At 40.1% G+C, this 27,737-nt stretch overlaps 1 protein-coding gene across 1 annotated transcript in view; it reads left to right on the top strand.

Moving 5' to 3' along the window:
* Positions 1–5,089: 5,089 nt before the first annotated feature.
* LOC113409534 (sushi domain-containing protein 5-like) overlaps positions 5,090–27,737 on the top strand; it is a 65,151-nt gene continuing 42,503 nt past the window's right edge. Inside the window, exons 1-2 of the mRNA XM_026663562.1 lie at positions 5,090–5,348; positions 16,755–16,932. Of these exons, the coding sequence (XP_026519347.1) occupies positions 5,249–5,348; positions 16,755–16,932 (278 nt within the window). The 5' untranslated portion in view covers positions 5,090–5,248. The remainder of the gene's footprint in view (positions 5,349–16,754; positions 16,933–27,737) is intronic.

Genomic DNA, 27,737 nt, shown 5'->3' with positions numbered 1-27,737 from the left:
TCTCTTTCCCTCCCTCTCACCCCTCTCATCTGGTTTTGGGGGTTAGAAGCTTGGATATAGCGGCAAAAAAAACGTCAGCTGACAGTATACAGTACTATCAATGCATACAATAGTTGTACAGTACTACAGTGTTTTCTGAGTATCTCAGGCACACAGGCTCCGTATCCCTTAGGATCCATATGTCCACCAGTGCAGTGCTTGTATGTAAATACTGCATTGTCTGTTGGATATTTCAGTTCCCTTTACATAAGATTTGCCGTCCAAGGCCAGACACTTTTATATTGTCTCTGTTTCTGGCATCAGCTGATACCGGAGGCTTCAGAAGGTAAAAATTTGTCACATTAACAATGTAATATTACTAAGTTATCTATTAAGATGCCCAGACAGGTTACATGAAGTTACACTGAGAATCAGTGCCACAGTCAAGAATAGAATCCAGCTCTTCCGGGCCTCTATTCCTCTGCTCTATCTGCTAAAGACTACTATTTCTCAAATCTCCTCATTGGTGACCAAGTCTCTCCATCCAAGGACTAGAATCTTTCACAGACACTTGTTTTCAAAGGCATCTAGTTTTCTAGATAACATTTTAATAGATCTTCAGCTCTTGCTACCATATGTTAGCACTGAGATTACATTCCAGTTGAAAATTCTGGGTTTTTTTGGTACTGTGTATCTTTCATTTCCATATGTTGTTGAGTTTAGTGGATGCTGTGGATGCCTTTCCTATTCTTGATGTTATTTCTTTCTCGAGGTCTCCATTCACTAATACAGTGCTGACCAAGTAAATGAACTGTTTCAACCTTCTTGATGTTTTTGCCTCCTAACATGATGTTACTGCTTGACGTCTGGGTTTCAAGGATGTTTGTTTTGGCATAACTGATTTTGAGCCCTACTTGGTCTGCTGTTTTTGCCAAGGTATCTGTAGCTTTTTTGGGGTGTCATTCAATAGCATAATATCATGAGCAAAGTCTAGGTCTTCTAGGCATTTGCCATCTATCCATGCTATGCTAGTCTTTGTGTTGTTCATACATTTCTTCATTATCCAGTCTGGGGATTTAAACCTAACTGGTTTAAACCTAACTGGTTTAAATTATTTAGATGCAATATCTTTCCCCTTATCATTACACTGACTGATTTTTAAATCAGTATAAAACTACCAGAAGCTTTATAATCCTATGGGCTCCTATAACAACTTCCAGCAAACTGCTTCAGATATGTATTGTCTTCCACCTAGAGGTTGAAATCTCTCAGAACCTGATGATGCTACTTGGTGGGCAAGACTGACCACTTGTGTCATGGATTCATGTCTTTCCTGGCTGGTTAAAGCTAATGAGAGGGCAGTATGCTGTAACTGCTGCTGCTGGAGACCATTACTGCTGCTTTTCAGGTCAGGGACCCACATGTACATATATGCGTACTGATTTTCCACCGACTTGCACCTTGTGCATTCGTTTACACGTATGCAAAGGTGAGTGCGAAGTGGGTGTAAAACACAACTATTCTGGTCTAGTAGAATTTTATGCCCACTTTGCACATGTGTAAAGGACTACACAGAGTGCAAGGCAATGGAGAGTCAGAGCAGATGTGTGGCTCTTTCTTTAAAAAGTCTATTTTTGTTGTTAACTTTGGTGAACTATTGGCTACTCCCTTATCTTCCCTTTTTGGAAAAGGTTATTCAGAAGATGGTGATTGAACAGCTTCAGTCCCATCTGGAAACAATTAGATTTTCTGACACCTATCATTCTGGATTCAGATCATCCCACACCATGGAGAAAGACCTTAACATGATGGATCACCTTCTCCTAACAATGGACAAAGGAGATATGTCTTTGCTTCTAATGCTATATATAGGCTTCCAAGGGAGGTTGTGGAATCCTGTCATTGGAGGTTTTTAAGAACAGGTTGTCAGACAAACACCTGTCAGGGATGATCTAGATATATTTGGTCCTGCCTCAGCACAGGGGGCTGGACTTGATGACTTCTCGAGGTCCCTTCCAGCCCTACATTTCTATGATTCTATACTGGCAAGAGAGAAAATGATAGGGTTTTGATATATAAAGGCTGCCCAATAAGGGGAAGAGAAGGGCTAGAAGGTACAAGTTCTGACATGCCCTAACATGGTGGCTTTTAACCTTTCCAGACTACTGTACCCTTTTCAGGAGGCTATGTCATATGTACCCCAACTTTCACCTCACTTAAAAACTACTTGCTTACAAAATCAGACATAAAAATACAAAAGTGACACAGCACAGTATGACTGAAAAAATGCATATTTTCTCATTTTTATCTTATAATTATAAAATAAATCAACTGGAATATAAACATTGTACTTACTTTTCAGTATATAGTATATAGAGCAGTATAAACAAGACATTTTATGTATACAATTTTAGTTTGTACTGACTTTGCTAGTGCTTTTTATGTAGCCTGTTGTAAAACTAGGCAAATATCTAGATGAGTTGGTGTACCTCCTGGAAGACCTCTGCATACTCCCAAGTGTACATGTAACACTGGTTGAGAATCACTGCCCTAACAGATGTGTGCTGGAGATAAAATGCCTTGACAATAAAACAATATGCATGTGTTAGGACATAGTGAAGCCTAGTTTCTTGTTTCCTCCAGATGTGATATGACTCTTTGCATTTCCCAGAGACAAGTCAGAGCTCTTTACCAATGGGACACCCTTAATATTATTATTACTAATAATAATACCTAGTTCTTATATATCACTTAAGCACTGTATATTTGCATGTAGCTATATATGTGAACCATTACTGTTGGTATACTCTTCTGGAATATTCAAAAGCTTAACAGCACACTTAAACAAGTAACACCTCAGTTCTGCAGGTCTGATGGACGATCCTCAATTTAGCATTTTAAAGGAGTAGGAAGCTCCTCTTTTGGAGGCAGGGGTCAGGAAGGAATTTTTCACTGATCTTGTTTTTACCCACCCCCAGACTGGCATGCTTGCTTTCCTTTGGCACAAAAAGATTTTAATCATTTCATAGAAGGTTTGTTAAGGACCTAAAGATTTTAAAATTAAAAATGTACAGGATACCATTTAATTACAATCTCATGCATATAAAATTTAATATTTTCTAATGCATTTTAAAAAAATTCCAGGCTGAGAAACTAGTCCTTAAGAAGGCGTATATATATATATATATACACACACACACACACACACCTATGAAATAATTTAAATAGTTTATACCTGAACATTGGTGTTCTGTCTTCAGACAGATGGCCAAATCTTGCACACTGTAGTTATGCATGTATTTTGGGGCCAATCGGATTTTTTTTTTTTTTTTGCATGAGTAAGACTAGCAAAATATAGGCTCCTTTCGGGGGTTAACAAATAGCAAATATCAGGTTTGTTTTATTTCAGTAGCTACATCATTAGTAAAAGAATCAAATGAATAAATCCAAAGAACTCCAAAAGGTTATTTTCCCCTTGCTATCATGTTGTACATTAATATCTGTTATATCTAGCACACATTTGCTGTAATAAAGAATGTAATCAGATAATGATATTAGGCCAAGGACTGAATGGGCAGGAAACTGACCTAACTTCTAACCCCTAGTGGTGGTTGTCCTTCCAGATTAGGTCTGAAACAGATTGGCAGGGCAATGTAGAGAAACTCCCTTCTATGTGTTTTCTGTGCATACACAGAAGACTTCAAAGCTATCAATCTAAAACCCTTTGCAAGGATTAAATTCACACACACCAGAGAGAGAGAATGCGGAGGGAGAGCATTATGTATCTAGATTAATCAAATCCATTCTATTTAAGGTATTTCTAGGGCATCCAGCACCGAAGTCTCCCTTGAAGATCACACATAGAAACTCTTGAGCTTGAGCCATTTCTACTAGACTGTGAAAATAACTTTCTGCAGGTTCAACACAGTAGCAACGTAATCTGCACTGCAGCAAGGTATCAGCCCCCTTTCATTTACTACACTGGGGCGGGTGCAGAGGGAAGGCAGAGGCAGCCTCCGCTTGCAGTCTCCTCTCTCGATGGCTCTGCGTTTCTCCAGCAGGCTGGCCTGTTCCTGTCCAACCTCATATGTCTAGGGGGGGAAATCTTAAGAAGCCGGGGGAAAAAAAACCCATCCCCAAACGAGAAAATGAAAAACAACATTTCTGAGCTCCGCTCAGTTCCAACAGCAACACGAAACTATGTGCCGTTTATGTATTTCACGAAATGGCTCCTGGCACAACTCAGCCCCTTTCGGGCTGCATCCATTCCCGGAGGCTTCCTTTTAGTCTTATTCGGGCACGTGTTAGGGGAGTGCTGACAGTAAGGGACACAGAGTGCTGACAGAAGCTGCAATCTTCCCACACAAAGCTCTGTCAGTGGACTTCATTCCTGAGCGGCCCTAGCCCGTTAGTCTGGGCCCTGCATAGCTGGCTGATGTACTTCTATCTTGATCTGCAGCCCTCACCCCAACCTCCCCTCCAGACCTGGGATTCCCCACCGCTCAGCCAACGCACCTGGCTCCTCACCTACACTCGCCTCTCTGCTCTGCCCTTTCCGTCCTGGGTTCCCACACAATCTAGTCAGTTCACCTCAGCCTGACCTGCAGCATCCCTCCTGCTAGTCCAGCCCTGGGAATCCACACCGTTCAGCCCATGCACTCAGCCCTGACAACAGCACCCCTTGCTATCCCAGATCTGGACCTCTTCTGAGCTGAGACTGCCAAACTACGTGGTGAGGTGTATGTGGTGCAGACCACACAATCTCCACACGTTCTAACCCAAATCTCCAGAGATGAAAGGCCCCTCCGTGAACTCACCACTTGCAGCACCACCCGCTATCTAACTCCCCTTCTTTCAGGCAGGGATTTCGCCTGCTTGATGCTTGCAGCTTCCCCCTTTCTCTCCCTCTGGGCTTTTACATTTCTTCCACTCTGACCCATTAGGTATTTACTGACAGCGCAATGTGACTTTTAACACCGGTTCTCCATGTGCACTGCCCTGCAGAATTGGGCTAGATAAAACCGCTCCCCAAACCCAGCTGGCTGGACATTTTCCTCCCGCTCTACTCTCTCACTGTAGCAGCCAAGCGAAGGATTCCGCTTTCTTTCTCTCTTTCTTTTTCCATTCCTCCCTCCGTTAGTGCAAGACGCAAGATCCTGCCGAGGGAAAGTGCTCATTTAAATCATCACCACCACCGATCCTGCGCCTGAGGCTCAGAGGAAATAAAACCCCTTTATAGCCAACCTCCTGCGGCTAAGGACTTAATAGCATGGCAATGGCTCCAGGCTCTAAGAGATTCACACTCACCTTTGTCCAGTACATGGGATCTGTCTGTTTCCTCCTCCAGATCGTCTCTGTTGAGGCTGATGGTGAGTTCAATGCAGTTCGGGCTGAGTTAGTATTAGTGAAATCAGATTTGTATGTTGTTATTGCAAAATAAAAATAAAAATAAATAAACTTAAATATACGCCCCATTCCGGGTTAAGGAACGCCTGATTCGGAGTTTTTGAAACTCTATAAATATCCTGGGGTTAAACAGAGAAAAGAATTAAGATCTCATAAGGTTGAGATTATGTTATTAGAACAAAATTATGTGACTGGGAACTTGTCCAGGGGAAATAATAATAAAAAGGCAGGATAAGAAGAAGAAAAAGAATTAGTTAAATTTTACAGAGTTTCTCCCACAATCAGTATGTCTCCCCAAATATCGAACCTGACATCTCCTCAGTACAGGTCCCTCTGGTTTTTAAGCATCAGGTACCTGAAAAACAGGAAGACAAAAGTCAAAGACTTTTCCCAGTAACGTCTTCTCGCCGGTACTACAGACGCTCAAGACATCTGCCAACGTTACTGCATGAGCGTAAATTTCTTCATTTCACTGCGAGGTGATTTCAATGGAACATGAATTTGGCTGAAAGCACCAGCTACTAGCTACCATGAAATGATCCTTTTTGCTCTCTGACAATAATCTGAATGGACTGTATGCTTTTCCTTCCTAGAAGCCTGTACAGTTTTAACGATTTCACCTTAATTAATGGTGATCAAACTGCCTTAACAAGAACATGATTTATTATAAAAACAACAGTCTGTTTTCCTGGGAGAGAGCATGCTGAATGGCCACGCTTGTTTCTTCATTCTCACAATCCGGGTAGAGTTATGCCTGATTTCAGTTTTTTAAGTACACTAACCTCATTCCGTTGATGTTTGCTATGTGATTACAGAAGATGGTAAGACAAACACTATTGAATAACAAGAATGTTTTCATTTTGCTCCGAGAATATTTCGTCTCCGTTTTTTGTCTTCGATTTTCATTTAATAATTGAAATAAGAGACGGAAGAAAAAACGGAGACAAACTTTCCTTGCATCTGTATGTTTATTGCATGCTGTGTATAATAAAGGTTTATGCAGCAGAATCCACTGTCATGAATTTGGTGACAATGAAACTGAGTTAAGAATGAAGACGAAGGAAAGATCACATCCTTTCAAAGCACTGTAACTTGCAAAACTGCAATTCCAGTTTTAGTGAAGGATCCTCATATAGCAAAACTGCTTTGTGGGGAGAAAAAAATACTTCACTATATTTGGAAACAGGGAGACAGAGAAAGGAATAATTATTTTGCTTGGTTAAGAAAGCTTTTCCTTAAGTATCAGTGGTAGCTATCCCAGAGACCTTACTGCATGTCTGGAATGACTGGCTTCTGGTTCCATCCTAAACTGACCTCCTCTGAGATAGCCAAGAGAAAAGGTGGTTGAGATAATATCTTGTATTGTACCAACTTTTGCTGGTGAGAGAGAGAGAAACAAGCTTTGGAGCTTTTACACAGAGAGGAAAAAATGTTGTTGAACAGTATTTCAGTGACCATTTTTAGAGGCTTACTTAAGGGAGTTCATGATATATTTTAATGGGCATTCAGTAGTTTGTCACATTCATCTTACACATGAAATATACACAGATATGGTAAAATAATTAAGAATTACAGGAAAGAAGATGTACAGTACAATATAAGTGCAAAGCATTATTATAAAATGATAAATAGTCTCCATTTTTATTTAACTTCTTCTAAGTGACATTCTGGAAAACTTGTTTGTTCATTATTACCAAGCTATTCAATGTGTTTTCTTTTTATCGTGATTTAAGCCAACTCCTGTAATCCTGAGAAATCACTTTATGTGACGTTATGTCAGTATGTAGAATTGCCAGATTTAAACAGATCTGAGAGTATAAACCAGGAACAATATTTCCTTTCATAATAGATTCTGAACTGGCCTGAACAGGAAACCATCTTCTCATTTGTGAAAATTATAGATGAAAATTTAATTTTACAGACAATTTCTGCTCTGCAAGGTCTGGAGATGTGAGTGGTGAAATGACAAAAAACAATTCTGGATAATATATATATTTGTTACTTTTAACAAAAAATAACAGTGTTTTGCAAACTCCTGAGGGGATTTAGAGTATACTTGTAAAAACCTCATGAAACCAAGCCGGGCCTCTATATAGGCAAACCTCAGAAACTGGTTACAATATATTTCCCTAAGGGAGACTCTGGCTTTATTCTCTGACATGGAAGTAATGACATAGTGTAGACAATATAACTAGAGATCATACAAACCTGGTGGAGGTGTAAAGCCTGAAGGATTATTTGATCTCTTTTGACTAATAGTTCACCACAACAGACATGGACGTGGTGTAGCTAGAATCCATGAAGATGTAGGTAGAAGCTAAAATAAAATATAGTTTAGAATTGCTGTGTGACTTATATAAGTTAAGGCTATGTCTACACTGGCAACTGAACAACAAAACTTTTGTCTTTCAGAGATGTTAATCCCCCAACCTCCCTGCCCCCAGAAAGACAAAAAGTTTTGCTGACGACAAGCGCCAGTGTGAACAGCTCTTTGTCGGCAGGAGAGCGACAAACAGCTACACTGTGTGCCTTTTAGCAACACGGCTATAGTGGCACAGCCCTGTCGCTAAAAGCTGCGTAGTGTAGACATAGCTAATGGCACCTGGACTGAGGTCAGTCAGATAGAAGCTTCCCTAAGACCCTGTTTCTCCTTTAATTTACACTAGTGTAAATCAGGAGTATTTTAACTCCATTAAAGTCAGTGGAGTTACTACAGAATAAAACAAGGGTAAGTAGAGAACTAAGTCCTAAGGCTGTTCACCCATGACAATCACAGGTAGATTCCAGATTTGTACATGGAGGGAATGTATAGTCACAAGGATTTACATGGATAGCTTGAATTAGTACATCTAGGTGCACATCAAAATAAACTCTAACCCTCACCCTTGTAAAGACGGAGATTTTAGCTATGTCATTATGGTCATGACTGGCCTCAACTATACCGGTGTAAATGTGCAGTAACTGGAGTTTGCATTTACACTGGGTTAAATGAATCAGGCCCAGTAAAAGTTGTATAAGAATTTAAACTTTTACCCTCTGTTTTACCTTTTTCACAGCTGCCAAAATGCCCATATATACCAACAGTAGTTTTCCATAGAACATTTGGTCAGATGAACAAAATGTTGTAACAGTGTGACAGTAATTAATCAGTACAATATAATATTGAAGTGAACAACAGTAGTTTACTTTTGGCAAAAGCTTGCAAAATTGCTCCAGCAAGAAGTAATTTTATTTTTTAGGTTTTGTGTTACATGTAAAACATTTTGCCCGCTCCACTAATTGGGTCAGTACATAGATTGCAAGTGGAAGAAATTCCAGGAATTCTGAATCCATAAAGTTAGACACAATTAGACACTGGCCTGAGCTACAAAATACTGACCTCAAACCATATCTAATGTTTCTAAAATTAGGCTGTTGTGGGACTCAAATATGGGGTTTTGGTTCATTTCTCAAATACAATCGAGAGTATTCTCGTCTCAATATGTGCTTACAAAACTGCCATTAATGTTCACACACACACACAGAGTGCAGGCTAAACCCCCACTATTTCAAATGTGAGGTTTCTTCTTATGGAACCATCAGTAAACAAAAAAGTCAGAGGAACTAATGGACAGATGAAAAACTGATACATTTAAGAGAATAAGGGAAAAGTAATAAGAAGCAACTTCCTGTACTGAAAATGGATTAAGAAAGCTGTGACAAAGGCAGCTTCCAGTTCCCTCCTGATCACTTGGTTCCTGTTGCTTTTATCTATTTAGATGGAAGGGAAAATAATTTTTAAAAAATGTAAAATAAAAAAAAACATCATATACTGATTCTTTACATTAAGGGTGTAAATCAAACCCAAGAGAATGAATGGGAATTTTCCTTTATCCTATTCTAGATGATTTGGTGGTCTCTTCTGGCCTCAAACTCTATGCTTCTATTTTTGTTTTATTATCTCTAGGAATTTGTGCATGAGCAGCAGGTGAAAGCAATTCAGGTTTCCATTTACACAGCGCAGAAAATAAATTTGTCAGCTGCATCAATAAATAAATAAAAATCCAGCCCTTATTATGGTAAAACAGAAGGTAAAACTGAATTTACCTGAGTAAGGAGTGCAGAGTTGGTCTCCCACTTTGCTATTTCTCCGATTATGCAATATTTTAAGCAGTTTCAATTAAATAAGAAGCAATCATTCCTTTTAGATCCTTACAGAAATAAACTCTCCATTCATGAACAAGCACAGCTGATAATTGCCAAAATCTTGCTGTCTGTAATTGAACGCTCCACCCTTGTTATTACAGCCAAGGCCATTGCACTCTATAGCCATAGAAACAGCAACAAAATTGCTTTCTCACTACAGAATGGAATAATGACCCCACAAAATGTACCTCTCCCTATTTCCAAACGGTCACCACCTCTGGTTTGATGTGACTCGTCAGGTTATATAACTTCAGGGGACAAGCCTGCTGGCATCAGGTCATGGGGTCAGTAGACTAGGTGGGCATTTTTGGGGAGTCAGCAGGTCTGTGTTGGATGTGCACAGACTGGGGGTGGGATTGGAGGAATCCATACCATTGGCCTACTGGTTTTTGGCGATTAAGCAGGAAAGGGGCTGTATTATTGTTCAATGGAACTGCTCCATGGTTGGGAACCCTCTATAAAAATGAGCTGCAAACGAACGCTAAGTTTATGGCTTTTCTTGCTTTGCTTTTCTCTAATGCATAAAGAAAGCCTGAAAAGTGTTGGTCAAAGAAACAGGGTTTTTTATTGTTGTTGTTGTTTTATTTTTGGCTTGCTTTTTATTTTAGAAATGTTACGAATGTAAAGTCTGTTCTGGCCTTAAGTCATACCCAAAGGAGCTCAATCTATTTAGCTCACCAAAGAGAAGGTAAGGGCAATTTGATTACGTCTATAATCACTGGCAGAGGGAGAAGATGTCTGGAAGTAGAGAGCTCTTTAATCTATCAGACAAAGGCATAAAAAGGTTCAGCGGCTAGAAGTTAAAGTCAGCAAATTTCAAATGGAAATAAGGTACAGTGCATGTAAGGACCATTGAAACAGATTACTAAGGAATGAGGTGTAAATTCTCCATTTCTTGGGGTCTTTGAAACAAGATTGGATGTCTTTCTACCTGACATATTCTAGTTCAGCCACAAATTATTGGTCTGGAGACAGGAGTCACAATGTGAAATCTAAGGGCTTGGCTACACTTTCGAATTACAGTGCATTAAAGGAGCCCCGGCAGCACTAGCTCACTACCCGTCCACACTGGCAAGGCACGTAGAGCGCTCTGACTCCGCGGCTAGAGCACTCCTGGTACTCCACCTCAGTGAGTAGAATAACGTTTGATGTGCCCCCATTGGTGGAGAGCCCCAGCGTCAGTGTGAACGAGGTGTTGCATTACTGAGCTCTGATCCGTCTCCGGAAACCTCCCATAATCCCCTTAAGTCAAGTGGCCACTCTTGTCATTGTTTTGGATATGCCCTTTGAAAGCTCCGTTTGACAGCCGGCATGCTTATCGGCTCCAAGACAAAGCAGCCATTACTGTGGAATGCTGTGTGAGAGAGAGAGAGGCTGGGGGGGGGGGGGGGGGGGGTGCGGCGTCTGGAACTTTAAGAAAAGATGCTGACACGCCCCCCGCCCCCCCAAAAACCCCCCCCCCCCCCCCCCCATACACACAACACCCCCCCTCTCACACCCCCCCCCCCCCCCCCCCCCGCCAATTTGAAAAGCACATTGCAGCCACTTGCATACTGGGATAGCTACCACAATGCACTGTTCTCTGTGGCTGTTGCAAGAGCTGCTAATGTGCACTGTGTGCTGGCAGCTGTCAGTGTGGACAGACTACAGCGCTTTCCCTACTGCGCTCTACAAAGGCGGGTTTAACTCAAAGCGCTCTACATCTGCAAGTGTAGCCATGCCCTAAGTTTTATTACACAGGAGGACAGATTAGATGATCATAATGGTCTCTTCTGGCCTTAAAATCTATATATCTCTGGATTCTCCAAGGCATCTTGTCTTCTATATATCAGAATGCATTTTTTTTACTGTAAACTATTTGGGGCAGAAACTATCTTTACTTTTGTGTGTTACAGGGTGTTGAATATATTGTTCATGCTAATCAAATAATAAATAATAACTTTCATAAGAACATACATAAGAATGGCCATACTAGATCAGAACAATGGTCCATCTAGCCCAGTATCCTGTTTTCTGATAGTGGCCAAATGCTTCAGAGGGAATGAACAGGGCAATTTTGAGCGATCCTCCATCCCCTGTCACCCAGTCTCAGCTTCTGGCAAAGCTTTTCTTTTTCCAACAGATCAAAAGCTAAAAACAGAATAGTGTAATAATATCAGTACATTTAGAGGCTAAAAAAGCAATGCAGTGATTGTGAAAACCACTCACTGACCTTTGCTTTATAAGATGCAAACTGCAGCAAATTAATCAAGCATCAAGAACACTACAGTACAATTGTCAAAAACAAAGGCCATTTAAAATACTTAATAATTTTGATACATATACTAGTGTTTTTGTGAACTGTGTTGTCTTATGCATTAGGACAGAGAAAACAAAAAATCTGCAGCAGAAATCAACATCTACTACAGTGGAATTTGTTACGTTTTACATATACAAAGAGAGACATACATCACAGAATCCAACAATACCTGCTATCAGGATAGACCTTTACGTGCTGTGAAATTCTAAAGGTCCTGGACATAACACTTCTTCTTATAAAATGCTCCCAACTATATCTAACTGGCTGCTCTTACTATAGAAAAACATTGCCTGTAAATGGAATGTCATTAAATATTAATGTCTTGCACTGTTTACTAAGGCTAGACTCCTACTGGCTTCAAGAAGTAATCTTGCCTGAGTACTAAAGCATTGAGCCCATTACTATTGATTAGTGATTGGAAGAAGAGACCGAAATTTTTGCCCAAAACTTGAAATGAGCTTTCTGAGGTTAGAAAAAGGGTGGTTTACAACTCTACTCTTCCTGGTTTCAGCTGGAACCTGAAGAGGAAATACCAAAATACTGCAAGGAAGACTATTCTCACGGTATCTCTGAACTTGCCAGAACCAAGAAGTGCATGAAATCTCTTGAGAAAGTCTCACAAGAATTCCAGATCAATTTCTAGGCCAAAGAGGCGTGACTAGTTTGAACAGGCTAAAAATAAGCATGCAAAATTTAGGGAGGGATTCTGTTTCCACACTAGTCCCCCTGGCCAGCCCTGGTGTGGGAGCATGGTGGGACAGAGATCAGGTGTGAGGAAGCATGTTAGGGGTAAAGGGGGGGAGGGAAATAGCACCAGAGCGTTAAGAGGAGTTCTGGGCTGCTCTGAGTGCACAGAACACCCTGTGGCTAACTAACTGATGCCAGGCCCCCACTGATGGCTTAAAGCCACCTTTGCCGCCCCAGCCCATGGGCTATGCCTTTTGTGCTGTATCTCCAGGAGGCTATCTAAAGCAGAATGAACCTGAGAACCTCCTGAGGTTATCAATCTAAAAGGATTAACTCCATCTATCTAGTACTTCCGTCACAATATGTTAAGCTCTCAGCCCTAATGTCAGTATATGTGCCCCCAGATCATTAATGTTTTCCTCATTTACATTTTGTGTGCATATGAATTTGCCCCTGATAAAAGTGAAGGGCTCATAAGCAGTTACTACACTGGTGTAAAAATCCCCAATGTAGATAAGCCTTTTCAACCAGCAACCTGAAAATCAAAATTTTATTAATTATTTATTATTTATTATTATTATTATTATTATTATTATTATTACTCTAGTGCCCAGTAGCCAGAGCCCCACGGTCAGGGCCAGCTCCTGGCACCAGCTTACCAAGCAGGTGCTTGGGGCGGCCACTTCGGAGAGGGGCGGCATGTCCAGCTGTTCGGCGGCAATTCAGCAGACGGTCCCTCACTACTGCTCGGAGCGAAGGACCTCCCGCCGAATTGCTGCCACGGATCGCGATCGCGGCTTTTTTTTTGTTTTTTTTTGTTTGGCTGCTTGGGGCAGCCAAAACCCTGGAGCTGGCCCTGCCCACGGTGCTAGGTGCTGTATAAACACATAACAAAAAGGCAGGCCATGTCTCAAAGAGCTTGCAATTTCAATAGGCGAAGATGCACTTGAAATTCTATTCATATATATTTTGCAAGCCCTCCATTAGAAATGTTTCCAAGCCAAATTCTTCTTGGGATATGTGCACAAAACATCCACTGATTTAAAAGCTGCAACTTTGTACATGAGGGCTGAATTTGACCAAAAGCTACTTTTACCATTTTGATTACTCATTTCAGTTATCAAATGATGAGGCTCCCAAGAATGCCCGCCTATAAATAAAGTTATACGTTAATAGCTCCAAAAACTTCTGTAACACCATTATAAGATGTGGAATTCAAAATCAATATTGTAGTTTTGATTTATATAAGGGAACTTACCAAGTAGGTGTACTAGTATATTTTTCCTTTCATTCCCCAAAACACTGCTCTAATGTGACACTACTGCAAATGATGTAGACACATTGGAAATGCCAACTGTCTTGCAAGTCAAATACCAGAGGATTAAAGCTTATTCGTTTTATTTCATTTTAAATGAGAAAGCAAATAAAACTGAGAACACATGTTACAAATTAGGCAGATAGCCATAATGTTCTTGAAAACTTTAGAAAAAGTATATAGGTCAATCTGGTATCCAGGTCAGTCTTGTTTATTTGTACCTCATCTAACCAAAACTTCCTAGTAACTTTTCCCAACACACTGGATCTGTCTCATGTTCCCCTAAAATCTATTTATCCAAATATTTTGTACATCCACAAAACCTTTCAGACAGGTAGGACTGTACTATATTTAAAAAAAAACCCAACTAAATAGGTTGTCAGAATCTTCTGAATTTTCAATAAAGCCTCATTGAAGAGCAGTGCTTGATTTGCCATAATTACCTGCACACTAACAATAAATAAGGAAAGTTGTCCCTTAGCTCTCAGTCTTGGTTGGCTGGAAAAGGAAACAAGCTTTGGTGCAATCCTGCAAAGTTGCAATTGATATGGACTGCTGGTAAAAAAAAATTAATGATGAGCTGCACTGCCTCAGATTACATTTTGATGGAGCCTGATCACTTACCAACTTAGTTTTCTCTTACATTCTTTTAATTAAAATGTTTGTGGATGAAAGTAGTGCTTATTAAGGTGAAGGACTAACATTTACTGCTCAAGTCAGATGCTGCATATGGTTGCCCCAGACAACTCTGCTGGTGCACCTCAGTCCTGAACAGAGACCTTCAACTGTGCTGACCTGTGTGATGGCTTAGTAATGTAGACAAATTCCCTGTTGGAGAGATCCCAAATGGTGGTGGTGAAAACATGCTCTACTTTCCTTTGGGGGTCTCACTGGATACATTAGATTTTTAGGTAGCAGTTGTGGCACCTTTTTTCAGGCTATAGTGGGTCCCAGGTCTGCCAACATCTCCTCTGATGAAGACCTTGACACAGTCATCTGCATATTTCTGATCATCAGGCTACATTACTGCCATGCACTCTATTTGTTGCCTTTGAAAAGTATTCAGAAGTTTCAGTAGTAGAAAATGTAGAGGCTTGTTGTCTTCTCTGCTCTGCACTGGCTCCAGCTCATTTCTGATGGGAATTCAAGGTGTATGTACAGTGCCTACCACATTAGAGACCTAATCTTTGATTGGGGTCTCTGTGTGTTAGCTGAAACATAACTCAACATTTCTCATTGCAGGAATAGTGATCCTCTTGATTGATCTCATTGTCAATTACTGGGGTTAAAATCTCTGCTGCTGATGGCAGGATGTTGTCAGTCATAGGGCCACATCTCTGGAAGTTATTCCCTCCAGCAGTCTGCTAGAGCCAAAGTTTAGTTAGATCCAAGGTGGGGGTTATCTGTTTGCTAAAGCCAGAAGTGCTTGAGGAAGGTGATGGGCCTGGCATACAATGTAGGATGGATCGCCTGAAGGGTTTCTGAGCTAGTTTAGTTAGGGCCTATGTAATCTGGGATGAGGGAATTTGCTACCTAATGCCCCAATTGCTGTCGAATTGTGCTGTAGAATCTAAGATTTTATTTAAATAAAATGTTACTTATGATAACAAAGAAGCCCTTCCTGACATAAACTGTTGTAATCTGATGTACTGCTGTCTTCCTGGGTCTGCAGACATCCAAAAACAAATGCTCTGAGACTTGCGTTAGCTCAGTGGGGTGTTAACTTGAAAACCGAATTATGAAAATGTAAATGTCAACATTGTTAATTATTTTGCTGCTTATCATTTTTCGCGGAATCAGCTAGCAAATATGCTTATTCTACAAATCAATCATGTCCTAGGCTGCCTTTGATGCAAAATCCTACCTGCCCTCTGCCCAACTGCTAAAACCTCCAGCTTCTACCCCGATAAAGTCCACAATGCAGGAATGCGTTGTAAGAACAAAAATCTGCAGTGCATTGAAAATTTAAAGTCAGGGTAAAATAAACTGAGTTTAAAACAAAATCAAACAATAAGGAATACTCTGCTGATTCTATTAGTCATTTTCATATTTCATTAAATAAAAGCCTTCCACTTTTTAAAAATTTACTTGGAAGTGCTGCATATTTTCCAGTCTGCAGCTCCAGTCTGATATGAAAACCATGGTGATTTGTGGCAGAATTTAGGTCCAGGTTATTGCAAAGTATATGAAGCCTTTCCTTTCCTAGTAGAGACTGGGAATTAATTTGTTGCTGATATGGAAGAGCAAGTTACATTGCTAGCTTTTTAAACTGGTATTTGTTATTTTATAAATTTGATTGATTTTATAAATTAAGTGTAAGACATGCATTACCAGTTCCTACGGGATAGATTCTGACTCTCACTATACACCCATATGAGGGAGTAAGAACCCCTATTTACGCTCCAAGAGCTATACAAACTTTGGATCCAGGCATGTAGGAGTAAGGGGAGCCACTCACCTGGGTCAGAAATATATGGAAACTTAGCCCCACTTCTCAAATTACTGATCAAAGGAGCTAAACCACATAGCTAAACATATGTGTATGTGTGTGTGTGCATGCACATGCTTGTATACAGGAGTAGTAATTTACTAGTGGTATAGGCCAGAAGCAAGGACCAGATCCTTAAAGGTGTTTGGATGCGCAACTACCATTGATTTCAATAGAAATTAGGCACTTAAATATCTTTAAAGATCTAGGCTTAAGTTACTAGCTCCCAAGATCAAGGAGCTCAGTTAAAATTAAACTGAGATCATAAAAGAAAATAAGTTTAATTTTTCAGTTGATAGGTTTGTCACAATCCACAATATATTTGTGTATTTATTTAATACAACACTGTGACATGTGACACGTTTTGTTGTGTGTGTCTGTCTTTGGTGCTGCAGGGAAGTTGTTCACAGTTGAATCCAGAAACAGCTCTCAGGATCTGGACCTAACCGCAGCTCAGAAATTGTGTACTGACCTGGGCGCTCGCTTAGCCACTGCAGAGGAATTGAGACGGGCTGTAGTGGACTGTTCTTTTGCCGCATGCACCAGAGGTTGGCTGGCCGACGGTACCATTAGGTAAGGAGAATGGAAACAGCAAAATCCACCCTAACCAGCATGAATGATTGCTCTCAAACAAGCTTTCCCCCTTTGGCTAATATTATTACTGAGGAATACTTAGAGTCTCAGACCTACCCATTGCTAAACCCTAGCCTCCTCCAGTAAAAACTGCAAGATTAAATGGGCGTTATTTGGCTACAGATAATCTTGTTTCAGGGTTAAACCCACTTCCACAGGCTTCCTTCTACAATCATTGCTATTACAATACTGTATCTTGTATATTACATACAACTTAAAAGATTAGATTTCTTTAAATATATAATAAAACAAAGGTGAAGTATCATTATACTGAAATATAACATTAAAATAATCATTATTACTTTAATCAAACATTCTTAACTATTCTTAGACAAAAAGCTAAGTTAAGACAGAATGAAGCTTGAGGGTAGTTTGAAGGTAAAAAGATCACCCCAGGAAGTTTTCAATTATCCCAAAAGCAAGCATTACTAATCCAGTGAATTCAAAGGTAAGGTTAAACTATCAAAGATTCCAAACATGTTAAGGTATGAAAATACAAAGTTAAGATCCTCAAACAATTTTGATTCTCCCCTATAGTGATACTATGAAGGGAAAATATTGTGAAAAAAATCTATATGATCTTTAAAAATAAGTTGTGTCTAATTTGAGGCCACAAACACTAAAATGTCTTAATCATAATTGTATGATTATTGAATGGCATCAAAACTTACTAGCATTCCTCTTGGGACATTAATTCCACCAGGTTGATCATTTGATACTTTTATGGTATACACTAAAACACGACCCCAATAAAGTTAACATTTAACAAGTAAAACAGGAATAGAAAATACATATGTGCAATTAAGCTGAGTTAATACAGCAGAAGCAGCCTTAACTTTTCAATTTCTTGACTTGGGCATGTTTGATTTCTCAAGCTTAACATTGCAGTATTTTTATATTTAGTTATCTTGTTTCTTTAAAGGAAAAATAAAAAAAGAAATCCGGAGCTATTTGGCATGGGGAGATTACAAGCTGCACTTGATTCACTTCAACATTCCTTGAATAGGTCAAGAATTATAGTTGGCACCATTGCCACTAAAAAGCCTTCATCTCATATGCATGTCTCAGCTAAGCTCTCAGTTTAAGGGCACCACTAAAGCTGAAGGGCTGATTTGCAGAACCAACATTTTAAAAGCTCCATGAAAAACCTTAAATAAAAATTCTAATGGCTATGTGCGAATCTGGCATCTCTAAATGCTCGTAACTGTAAAACCACGGAACCGTTTTTTGTCTTCAAATTTGGCTTGATTTTTTTACTTTAATTGAGACATACAAGACAACCACAGAGTGAACCTTCTTCTCGAAACTATTTTGTTATTTATGTAAGTGAATTAATTGTAACATATAGGAAAAGTATATTTTTCACATTCGGGTAACTAAGGAACAATTAAAGCACTTTTCCTTTGCAACCCAAAAAAGAATTTGTTTGAGAGAGTTCTGAGCAATGGAAGAAAGTGGAATGTACATATGGATTCTGGATTTCATCCAATGTGTTATTAGTGCCCTCTATATAATAATTGTATGGGTGTTTTTTTTCTCCTAATGATGATTGGCGGAACAGTTTTCTGTATTCATGGAATTGTAAGAGGTTTTCAGAAATAGCTGACATCTAGGTCAGATGTTTACCAGAACACATAATTATTATGACTGATCAGTATTCTGACTCATTCGTTCCTTCTATGTATATCTAAGTGTTGCATAGACCTCTACAGAAAGAAAAAAAATTGTACCTACTTGTGAAATAACAGTGGGTACAAATCACACACCAGACTGGACTAAGCAATAGACTAAAGGACGTGCTAAAAAGATGTAGAATTCCACATACATCTGGGCTCAAATCAGAACTGAAATCATCCACTCAAATTCAAATCCCACAGGGTATGTCTACGCTGCAATAAAACACCTGTGTCTGGCCTCGGTCAGCTGACTCGGGCTCATGGGGCTCAGGCTGAGAGGCTATAAAATTGCAGGGTAGACTTTCAGGCTTGGGCTGGATGCTGGCCTCTGGGACCCGCCCCCCCTCACGAGGTCTCAGAACCTGGGCTCCAGTACGAACCCAGATGTCTACGCTGCAATTTTATAGCCCCCTGCAAGCTGGAGTCAGCTGACCCGGGCCAGCCACGGGGGTTTTAGTGCAGTGTAGACATATGCAGAGTGACCCCCCTCTTCCATTCTATTTGGTATTCAGAGTGTGGTATCCTCTTAACCATGGTGACTCCTAAGCAGCAATAGTTCTAGGACTGAGAATGGTAAATAAAAAACATGTGCAGCTTTTGTTAACAGCTCTGCTACATGCTTCACCAATAACAGTTTCTATAGCAGTTGGCACTTTACAGACATGTAGAAAGACATATATCCATCCCAAAGGATTTACAGAAAAGGGCCTGATTTTGCAACTCTCACTCACGCAAGTAGGCCTATTGACTCCAAACAGTCAAGTAAGGCTTCATAGGCCTGCTGGATCCTTAAACCCAATGGTATGAGGTGCTGAGCCCTCTCATTTGAAGGGATCAGTGGGGGTTGAGTGCAGTCAACACCTCACAGGAAATGCTCAGCACCTTGCAGGATTGGGCTGTAGGCATGAAGCATACAGACAGAGAATGTGGGGTTGGAAGAATCAAATAGGCTTTTGTTATTTCCCTATTTACATGAGAGAGGATTTCTTCATTCTCAGAGAAATTGTATCTGGATGTTTTCAGTTTTAATCAAAACAAATTCACAATTCTAAATTGTATAATATACAGTACCAAGTTAAACTCTTAAGTGCAGTGTCATTTAAAACCTTGTTTTAAGCAGGAATGAATTAATCTACAGGAAGAGCATTTCATATTTTAAACTTAATGAAGGAACATGGTTTAGCTATAAATCCAACAGTTTGGATCTTTTTGTAAGGGATTCAAAAGGTCAAACACACTGGAGTCTTACTTTGTGTATAATGGTAAAAATTACTTACTTCATAGCCTTTTTATTAAGTCTTATTTCTATCAACAGTAACTAATAAATGCTATTCTAAGGATTAACAAGTCAATGTACTATATTAGATTTCCATCATCTATATACTTGCAATAGCAAACCACACAGGAACTTTATATGGCATCTGAAAAAAATTAAAAAGCACTTCGTTCTTTAAACACACAATCCTATATATGATTCACAGTATCCTATTTTGGACATGATAGCAAAATTCCAAGGATCCGTCAGCCAAAGATAAATTTTTAGTCTACCCCAGAAATAGCACACTGAGTAGTGGTGCTTTGGGCTGCAGTAGTGGATAATAGCTAGAACAGAGGACTAAAAGTCAGAAAATGCAGGCTCAAAAGTTCAGAACTGGATGCCTAAGATCAGGCATTGAGTCCTTACTTAGGCACACAGAGCGTATGTCTACACTGGAGATGTAAGGTGTAATTTCCAACTAGAGCAGACATATCCGTGCTAACCAGAGTGGTGCAAGTGGTGCTAGCTGCCTGAATATGTATCTAGGGTCTTAGATGAGACTGTATTCCGGACAGTGCCCATCCTGCCACTTGCACCACCACACTTACACTTCTGTTTTTAGTGCTCTAGCTTGATCAGAGCCAGCGCAGATATGTCTCCTTGAGCTGGAAATTACACCTTCCAGCTCCAGTGTAGTCATATCCAAAGGGACATGGATTGATTTGACTGGTCTACAATTTTTGAGAAGTCGTCTGCTTCAGAGATAAAATGTGCTATTTATTATGTATTTTGATGTGCTGAATTCAAATATGACAATTAAAACAACTGATTGGCTACTGTTTCTAAGATATTTAAGTTTTTACATTTTATGTCTATGTATATTGTGTAGATAGTAGAGTTTTAATCATAAATTGTAAACCTAGGTCTTTTCATGTGTTTATGGTTGCTTTACATGATAATATTTCACCTGTCCTGTTTATGTAACACTTTAAAAATCAGCAAAAGGGTTATATAAATAAAATTTATTATGAAACAAAAGGCAAAAAACGATTATGTACATAGTTTAGTCCTATTCCGTGTCTACTCGGCGCTTCTTGGCTTGTCTCTTGTATTCATTAAATGGAGCATCTCTTGTGACTGTCCAGCAATAGTCTGCAAGCATTGATGGGCTCCATTTGCCCTGATAGCGTTTCTCCATTGTTGCAATGTCCTAGTGAAATCGCTCACCGTGCTCGTCGCTCAGTGCTCCGCAGTTCGGTGGAAAAAAATCTAGATGAGAGTGCAAAAAATGTATCTTTAGTGACATGTTACAACCAAGGCTTTTGTATGCCTTGAGGAGGTTTTCCACCAACAACCTGTAGTTGTCTGCCTTGTTGTTTCCGAGAAAATTTATTGCCACTAACTGGAAGGCTTTCCATGCCGTCTTTTCCTTGCCACACAGTGCATGGTCAAATGCATCATCTCGAAGAAGTTCACGAATCTGAGGACCAACAAAGACACCTTCCTTTATCTTAGCTTCACTTAACCTTGGAAATTTTCCACGGAGGTACTTGAAAGCTGCTTGTGTTTTGTCAATGGCCTTGACAAAGTTCTTCATCAGACCCAGCTTGATGTGTAAGGGTGGTAACAAAATCTTCCTTGATTCAACAAGTGGTGGATGCTGAACACTTTTCCTCCCAGGCTCCAATGACTGTCGGAGTGGCCAATCTTTCTTGATGTAGTGGGAATCTCTTGCACGACTATTCCATTCGCAGAGAAAACAGCAGTACTTTGTGTATCCAGTCTGCAGACCAAGCAAGAGAGCAACAACCTTCAAATCGCCACAAAGCTGCCACTGATATTGGTCATAGTTTATGCACCTCAAAAGTTGTTTTATGTTGTCATAGGTTTCCTTCATATGTACTCCATGACCAACTGGAATTGATGGCAAAACATTGCCATTATGCAGTAAAACAGCTTTAAGACTCGTCTTCGATGAATCAATGAACAGTCTCCACTCATCTGGATCGTGAACGATGTTGAGGGCTGCCATCACACCATCAATGTTGTTGCAGGCTACAAGATCACCTTCCATGAAGAAGAATGGGACAAGATCCTTTTGACGGTCACGGAACATGGAAACCCTAACATCACCTGCCAGGAGATTTCACTGCTGTAGTCTGGAGCCCAACAGCTCTGCCTTACTCTTGGGTAGTTCCAAATCCCTGACAAGGTCATTCAGTTCACCTTGTGTTATGAGGTGTGGTTCAGAGGAGGAGGATGGGAGAAAATGTGGGTCCTGTGACATTGATGGTTCAGGACCAGAAGTTTCATCCTCTTCCTTTTCCTCGTCTGACTCAAGTGAGAATGATTCTGGTGCATCAGGAACCAGCAGTCCTTCTCCGTGGGGTACTGGGCGTATAGCTGATGGAATGTTTGGATAATGTACAGTCCACTTTTTCTTCTTTGACACACCTTTCCCAACTGGAGGCACCATGCAGAAGTAACAATTGCTGGTATGATCTGTTGGCTCTCTCCAAATCATTGGCACTGCAAAAGGCATAGATTTCCTTTTCCTGTTCAACCACTGGCAAAGATTTGTTGCACAAGTGTTGCAGCATATGTGTGGGGCCCACCTCTTGTCCTGATCTCCAATTTTGCAGCCAAAATAAAGGTGATAGGCTTTCTTAACCATAGTGGTTATACTGCGCTTTTGTGATGCAAAAGTCACTTCACCACAAACATAGCAGAAGTTATCTGCACTGTTCACACAAGTACGAGGCATCTCTGCTCACTTTGGCTAAACAGAAATGTGTCCCTTTGCAAAATCAAACACTGACAAATAAGAGAGCAAGACACTGTATGATTTCTAGAGCTGATATAGGGCAATTTGTTCAGCAGAGTGATGTAAGCTTCGTTAGGATTGCATCATCCATGACTTCTAGGAATAACATGATGCAATTCATATCATGTATGACGCAATACCAGCTTCAGATTGCATCATTCATTGTTTTGCCTAAAAAGCAAGTACTGTCCAAACCCAGTCATAGATTTATTCATAGATCCAGTCAAAGATGTATTTTAGTCATTTCTGGTTTAAATTGAGATCCCTTCCCTTTATAACTCACTTATCCTCCGCCATTCCCAAGTCAAGGGTCGTATATACTGACCCAATAGCATATCTTGAAAACTAGAGCCAATCAACAATTTTAAGCATCATTTTCGTTCTCAGTGACCCAGAATTAGTAAAGTTTGACTACATTTATTTCAGAAGCATTTTGGCTGTAGAGCAGTGTTTTCAGAGATCATGAGTGACCAAAATTCCCACTGAATTTACTGTGGGGCAAATTTTCACTCTCTGATTCAGAGTGCCTCGGATTTTGGGTACTAAACTTTAGACACATAGATCCAGACTTTTAAAGATATTTAGATGTTTCGCTGTTCAGCATTGCAAAGCCTAAGTGATTTAAGCAGTTAAATCTCATTTTCTGAAGTGATTTAGGCTTGTAAGTCTACGTCCCATTGACTTTCAGTGAGATTTTGTTTGCATATAAAATGATTCAAACAAATTGTTACGGTTGAAAGGATCAAACAGCTAGAACGCACTTAGGCACAGACGCTGCAAGAATTTATTACCATGTAATTCCATTTATTTCAATAGTAAAGTTAAGCATGTGCATAAGTCTTGGCAGGACCACATCCTTATGCAGTAGAAGGGAAAATCTAAAGATTTACTTCCTACTCACACATTCATGTGTGAATGAACGTGCATGCACATGAACGCTTTTTATGTAAAATGAGCCCATCAAGTGCAGTGTTGTTTTTCCAGGAGGAAAAAATGCATCAGAGGGGTGCGGTTTGGGGGGGGGGCCTAAGGCGGACTGTCTGATGAGGTTTTCCAAGTTTTCATTTTTTTGAACTTCTGTATATCTGAAATATTTACATGAACATAACTTGTATTGTGTTTATGGTGCCAGAAATTAGATTCTGGTATCAACTTGTGAATGACATCTTTAACTATTCTAGAAAGTTAAAAAGGAAGTAATGAGACCATCAATTTTTATGATGTAGTATATTTTAATAGTTCATTAGTATTGTTTTAACTTTGTAAGCCTTCAAAACAATTTTTAAGAATAACAATATTTTGAACACATATATGTATGATATGAAGAGTTATCAGGTCTCCCCTCAGTCTTTCTTTCTCAAGAATAAATATAACCAGTTTTCTTTTTAGCCTATTCTCATAGGTCAGGTTTTCAAAACCTTTTATCATTTTTGTTGCTCTCCTCTGGACTTTCTCTAATTTATCCACATCTTTCTTAAAGTGTTGTGCCTAAAACTGGACACAATACTCCAGCTGAGGCCTCACCAGTGCCAAGTAGAGTGGTACAATTGCATAGTCCCTGCATCCCTGGGATGGAGCATGCTCAGTGAAGATGGAATCTTGGAAGAATTTAGCTGCCAAAGTCTAACAAGTCTCTGCTAAGCATACGGGAACAGATTTTTAAAAGGCTTTCAACTCGGCAATTCAGAAATTCAAGCAGATTTTCAAAAGAACAGCAAAAAATAAATAAAAATAAAAATAAAAAAAAAACCCACCCTTGCCATCAAGTGCATCCCTGCCAAAATGTCATGTCCCTGCTCTAAAGCATGGAGGTGCTATAGTTTCTCAATGAAACATTCATAAGAATTTTTTTTTAGCATGGGCAAAACAGTGTATTTTTCCCTAATCTAATCCTTGGAAATGTCTGAACCATTTTTTGCTGAAACTTTCCCAAAAAGTTCAGCCTAAGGTAGATGCCAGCACGGGAAGTTTCAGCCAGTGTTAATCAAAATTATAAGCAACTCAAAATAGGATCTTATAATGGTAAGTTTGAGTAGCCATAAGTATAGGCAGTGCTAACAGCTTCATCTATAATATACTACTGTTTGCGCCTCTTAGTTCTGTAGAGACACCATAGCTGAGATGGAGAGAGATGGATTCTATGCCCTTTTTTGTTCAACATTAACAGAATTGTATACTTAGTTCGAATTTGTCACTTGTGTTAAAACTCATTAAATGCAATAGGATGGCATAGGTGTTACTGAGGGCCTAACTGGAAGATGGTGGGATTGCATAAGTGCCAGTGAGAACATAATTTGTTCTACAGAACCTTAATTGTAGGTGAGGAAGATGTATAAGGAAAAAAGAGACTATCTTGACTCCAGGTTCTCGAGCTGAGTTTTCAGGGCTTGCAGGTAGGGGAAAAAAAACACGTATTTTGCTTGTAAATGGAGCATATTTTATCTGAAATCACAGACACAAAAAATGTGGGTGTCAGTTTCAAGAGTCACTTTTCACAGTAGTGTCATCAGACGCTACCGGTGTGGTGCTCTGCTCTGTTCAATGTTGATATCAGTCGGCTACGTGCGTATGTTCCCTCTGTGTGCTGCCCCGGCTCTGCGCAGATAGCTGACACAGCAGACCCCGAGAGAACCCCCAAAGACCACAGACTCTGATAAAGTACGAAGGCACCCGGCCAGGTTTATTGCCAAACGAAGCACAGTAATAGTTCCCCGCAGACTCTACAGGACATACTACGAATATCTGCCCCTGACAATGGACCGTCTCAGTCAGTGGCGGGACTCTCCACTACCCTCTAGGCCAGACAAAGACACCGCCCCAGGGATGCATTCTTATACACAGATACAAACAAGTATCACTCCTGACGTATTGAGGTGCAACCCCTCTACGTAGCAAGGTACAACCAGGGCCGGCTCCAGGTTTTTTGCCGCCCCAAGCAAAAAAGGGGCCGGAGTGCCGCCACCGAAGCAAAAAAACAAAACAAAAACAAAACGGAGTGCTGCCCCTTGAAAATGGCCACCCCAAGCACATGCTTGGAACGCTGGTGCCTAGAGCCGGTCCTGGGTACAACCCATCTAAGCAGTAAGGTGCCGCCTCTCACCTTGTACATGTTGGTTCGAACAAAACAACTCTATCCATCATATTACCCTTTTGACCCTATCGTTAGGATGGGTCAAAAGTTCCTTGTTCCCTGTTCCTTGTTATCTGAGTGGAATGTGCCAGTATCAGAGTATTCTGGTACCATATGTTTATATCTGTAGTATCCAATACATTGTAGGTATATGTTTGTGCAACCTCAGCCCTTTCCTTGCCAGCTTCTGTGAGCAGGACCTGCCTCTGGCTCACAGCTTAACTTTGCTTTATATTAGCAAAGTCTTGACCGTTACTTTAGCTCAGGCCTTAGGCCTCATACCGGGCCTCTGATACCAAGGGTTTATGTGTCAGGGCCTCATCTTACTACAAGTAGTAGTGCACTTTGTGCCATTTTTGTGCCTATCCACTCACCCAGTAATGGCCCCTAAGCACATCCTGTATCAGTCTTAGAAAGGTTTATATTGTTTACCAGATTCACAGCTGCAGTAGAATAACAACTATTTGTCTTTACTTTTAAGACCCTCCATGGACTATTTCACCCTATTTATCATTTTTCATATTCTATCAGACGTATATTCCCACCTCCACTGTCAGCGATGCCAGACTTCATTGTCTAATTGTCTAATTTTCCATTAAACAACTTCATGCTCTTCTTCTGTCCCCCATTATGCTTAGAAAGAGCCCCCTTTACAAATCTGCAAAACCACCACGTTGCTTCCTTCAGATTGCTTCCTAAAACTCACCTCTGCTTCAACACCTACAAAAAACTTGACACTGGTTAGCTGGTGTGCTCTGACTGCTGCTTATCACACAGATCATAATTTTCTCATTGTTACCTTTTATTCCTCTATTTGTTTGCTTTATCCCCCTACTGTAGGATAGTCCAATAGTTAAAGCATTGCTCTAGGACTCAGGAGATGTGGGTTTAATTCTCTACTCTACCACAGACTTATTGTGTGACCTTGGGCAAGTCACTTGCCTCTCTGTACTTCAGTTCCTCTTCTATAAAATGGGGATAATGATACTGCCCTACCTCACAGAGGAGTTGTGAGGTGGTCAGATACTACAGTGAGGAAGGCCAGATCTACTTAAGATAGATTTTGACCATCAGCTTTTCGGGGCAGAGATCACATTTTTGTTATGGAGCTGATGCCTTTAGACATTAGAGATTAATTAATCCTCACAACACCTCTGAGATATAGGTAGGTGAGCAAATATTATTCCCATTCTATAGGTGCAGTAACTGAGGTATATATATGCTGCAGCTGGAGGTGTAATCTCCAGCTTGGGTAGACAAAAACACAGTAGTTTTAATCCAGGTAGTGCACTAAAAACAGCAGCTTAGACAAGGCAGCACAGCTGGTGGCACGGGGCAACCTTGTGAGTATACGCACAGGATCTTGGAGGAGATTATACTCGGGTGGCTAGCCTATGCTGCTGCATGCGCCGCTGTGGCTACACTGCTATTTGTAGCATGCTAGCTTGATCAAAGCTAGTGCATACATCCACTTGAGCTGAAAACTGCACAGTGTAGATATACCCTGAGACAGAAAAGTGAAGTGATTTGCCTACGATGTTGCAAATCAGTGTCAAACAGATTAACTGAACAAATATGATAAAATACTAACGGTATTATTTTAATAAATTTTTTTGAATTATTGGTGATAATAGGAAATCCTGGGATCTTTACCTAATTTGTACTCAGGCAAAACTCCTATTAAATCCTATTAAACTCCCACTTTAATAGGAGTTTACTTGAGTAAAGAACTAAAAAAGACAGAAGGCCAAATTCTGCTCTGATTTAAACTGTTTTCAATCTGGAGTACACTGTGGAAGCCAACATTGTTGCTGTGGATTTACACTGTTGTAAGTGAAGCATCATATGGCCCTTAGG

This window comes from Terrapene carolina, unplaced genomic scaffold (assembly GCF_002925995.2).
Source record: "Terrapene carolina triunguis isolate 2854851 unplaced genomic scaffold, T_m_triunguis-2.0 Scaffold33723, whole genome shotgun sequence".
Taxonomy (NCBI): Eukaryota; Metazoa; Chordata; order Testudines; family Emydidae; genus Terrapene; species Terrapene triunguis.
This window is presented reverse-complemented; position numbering and strand designations above follow the sequence as displayed.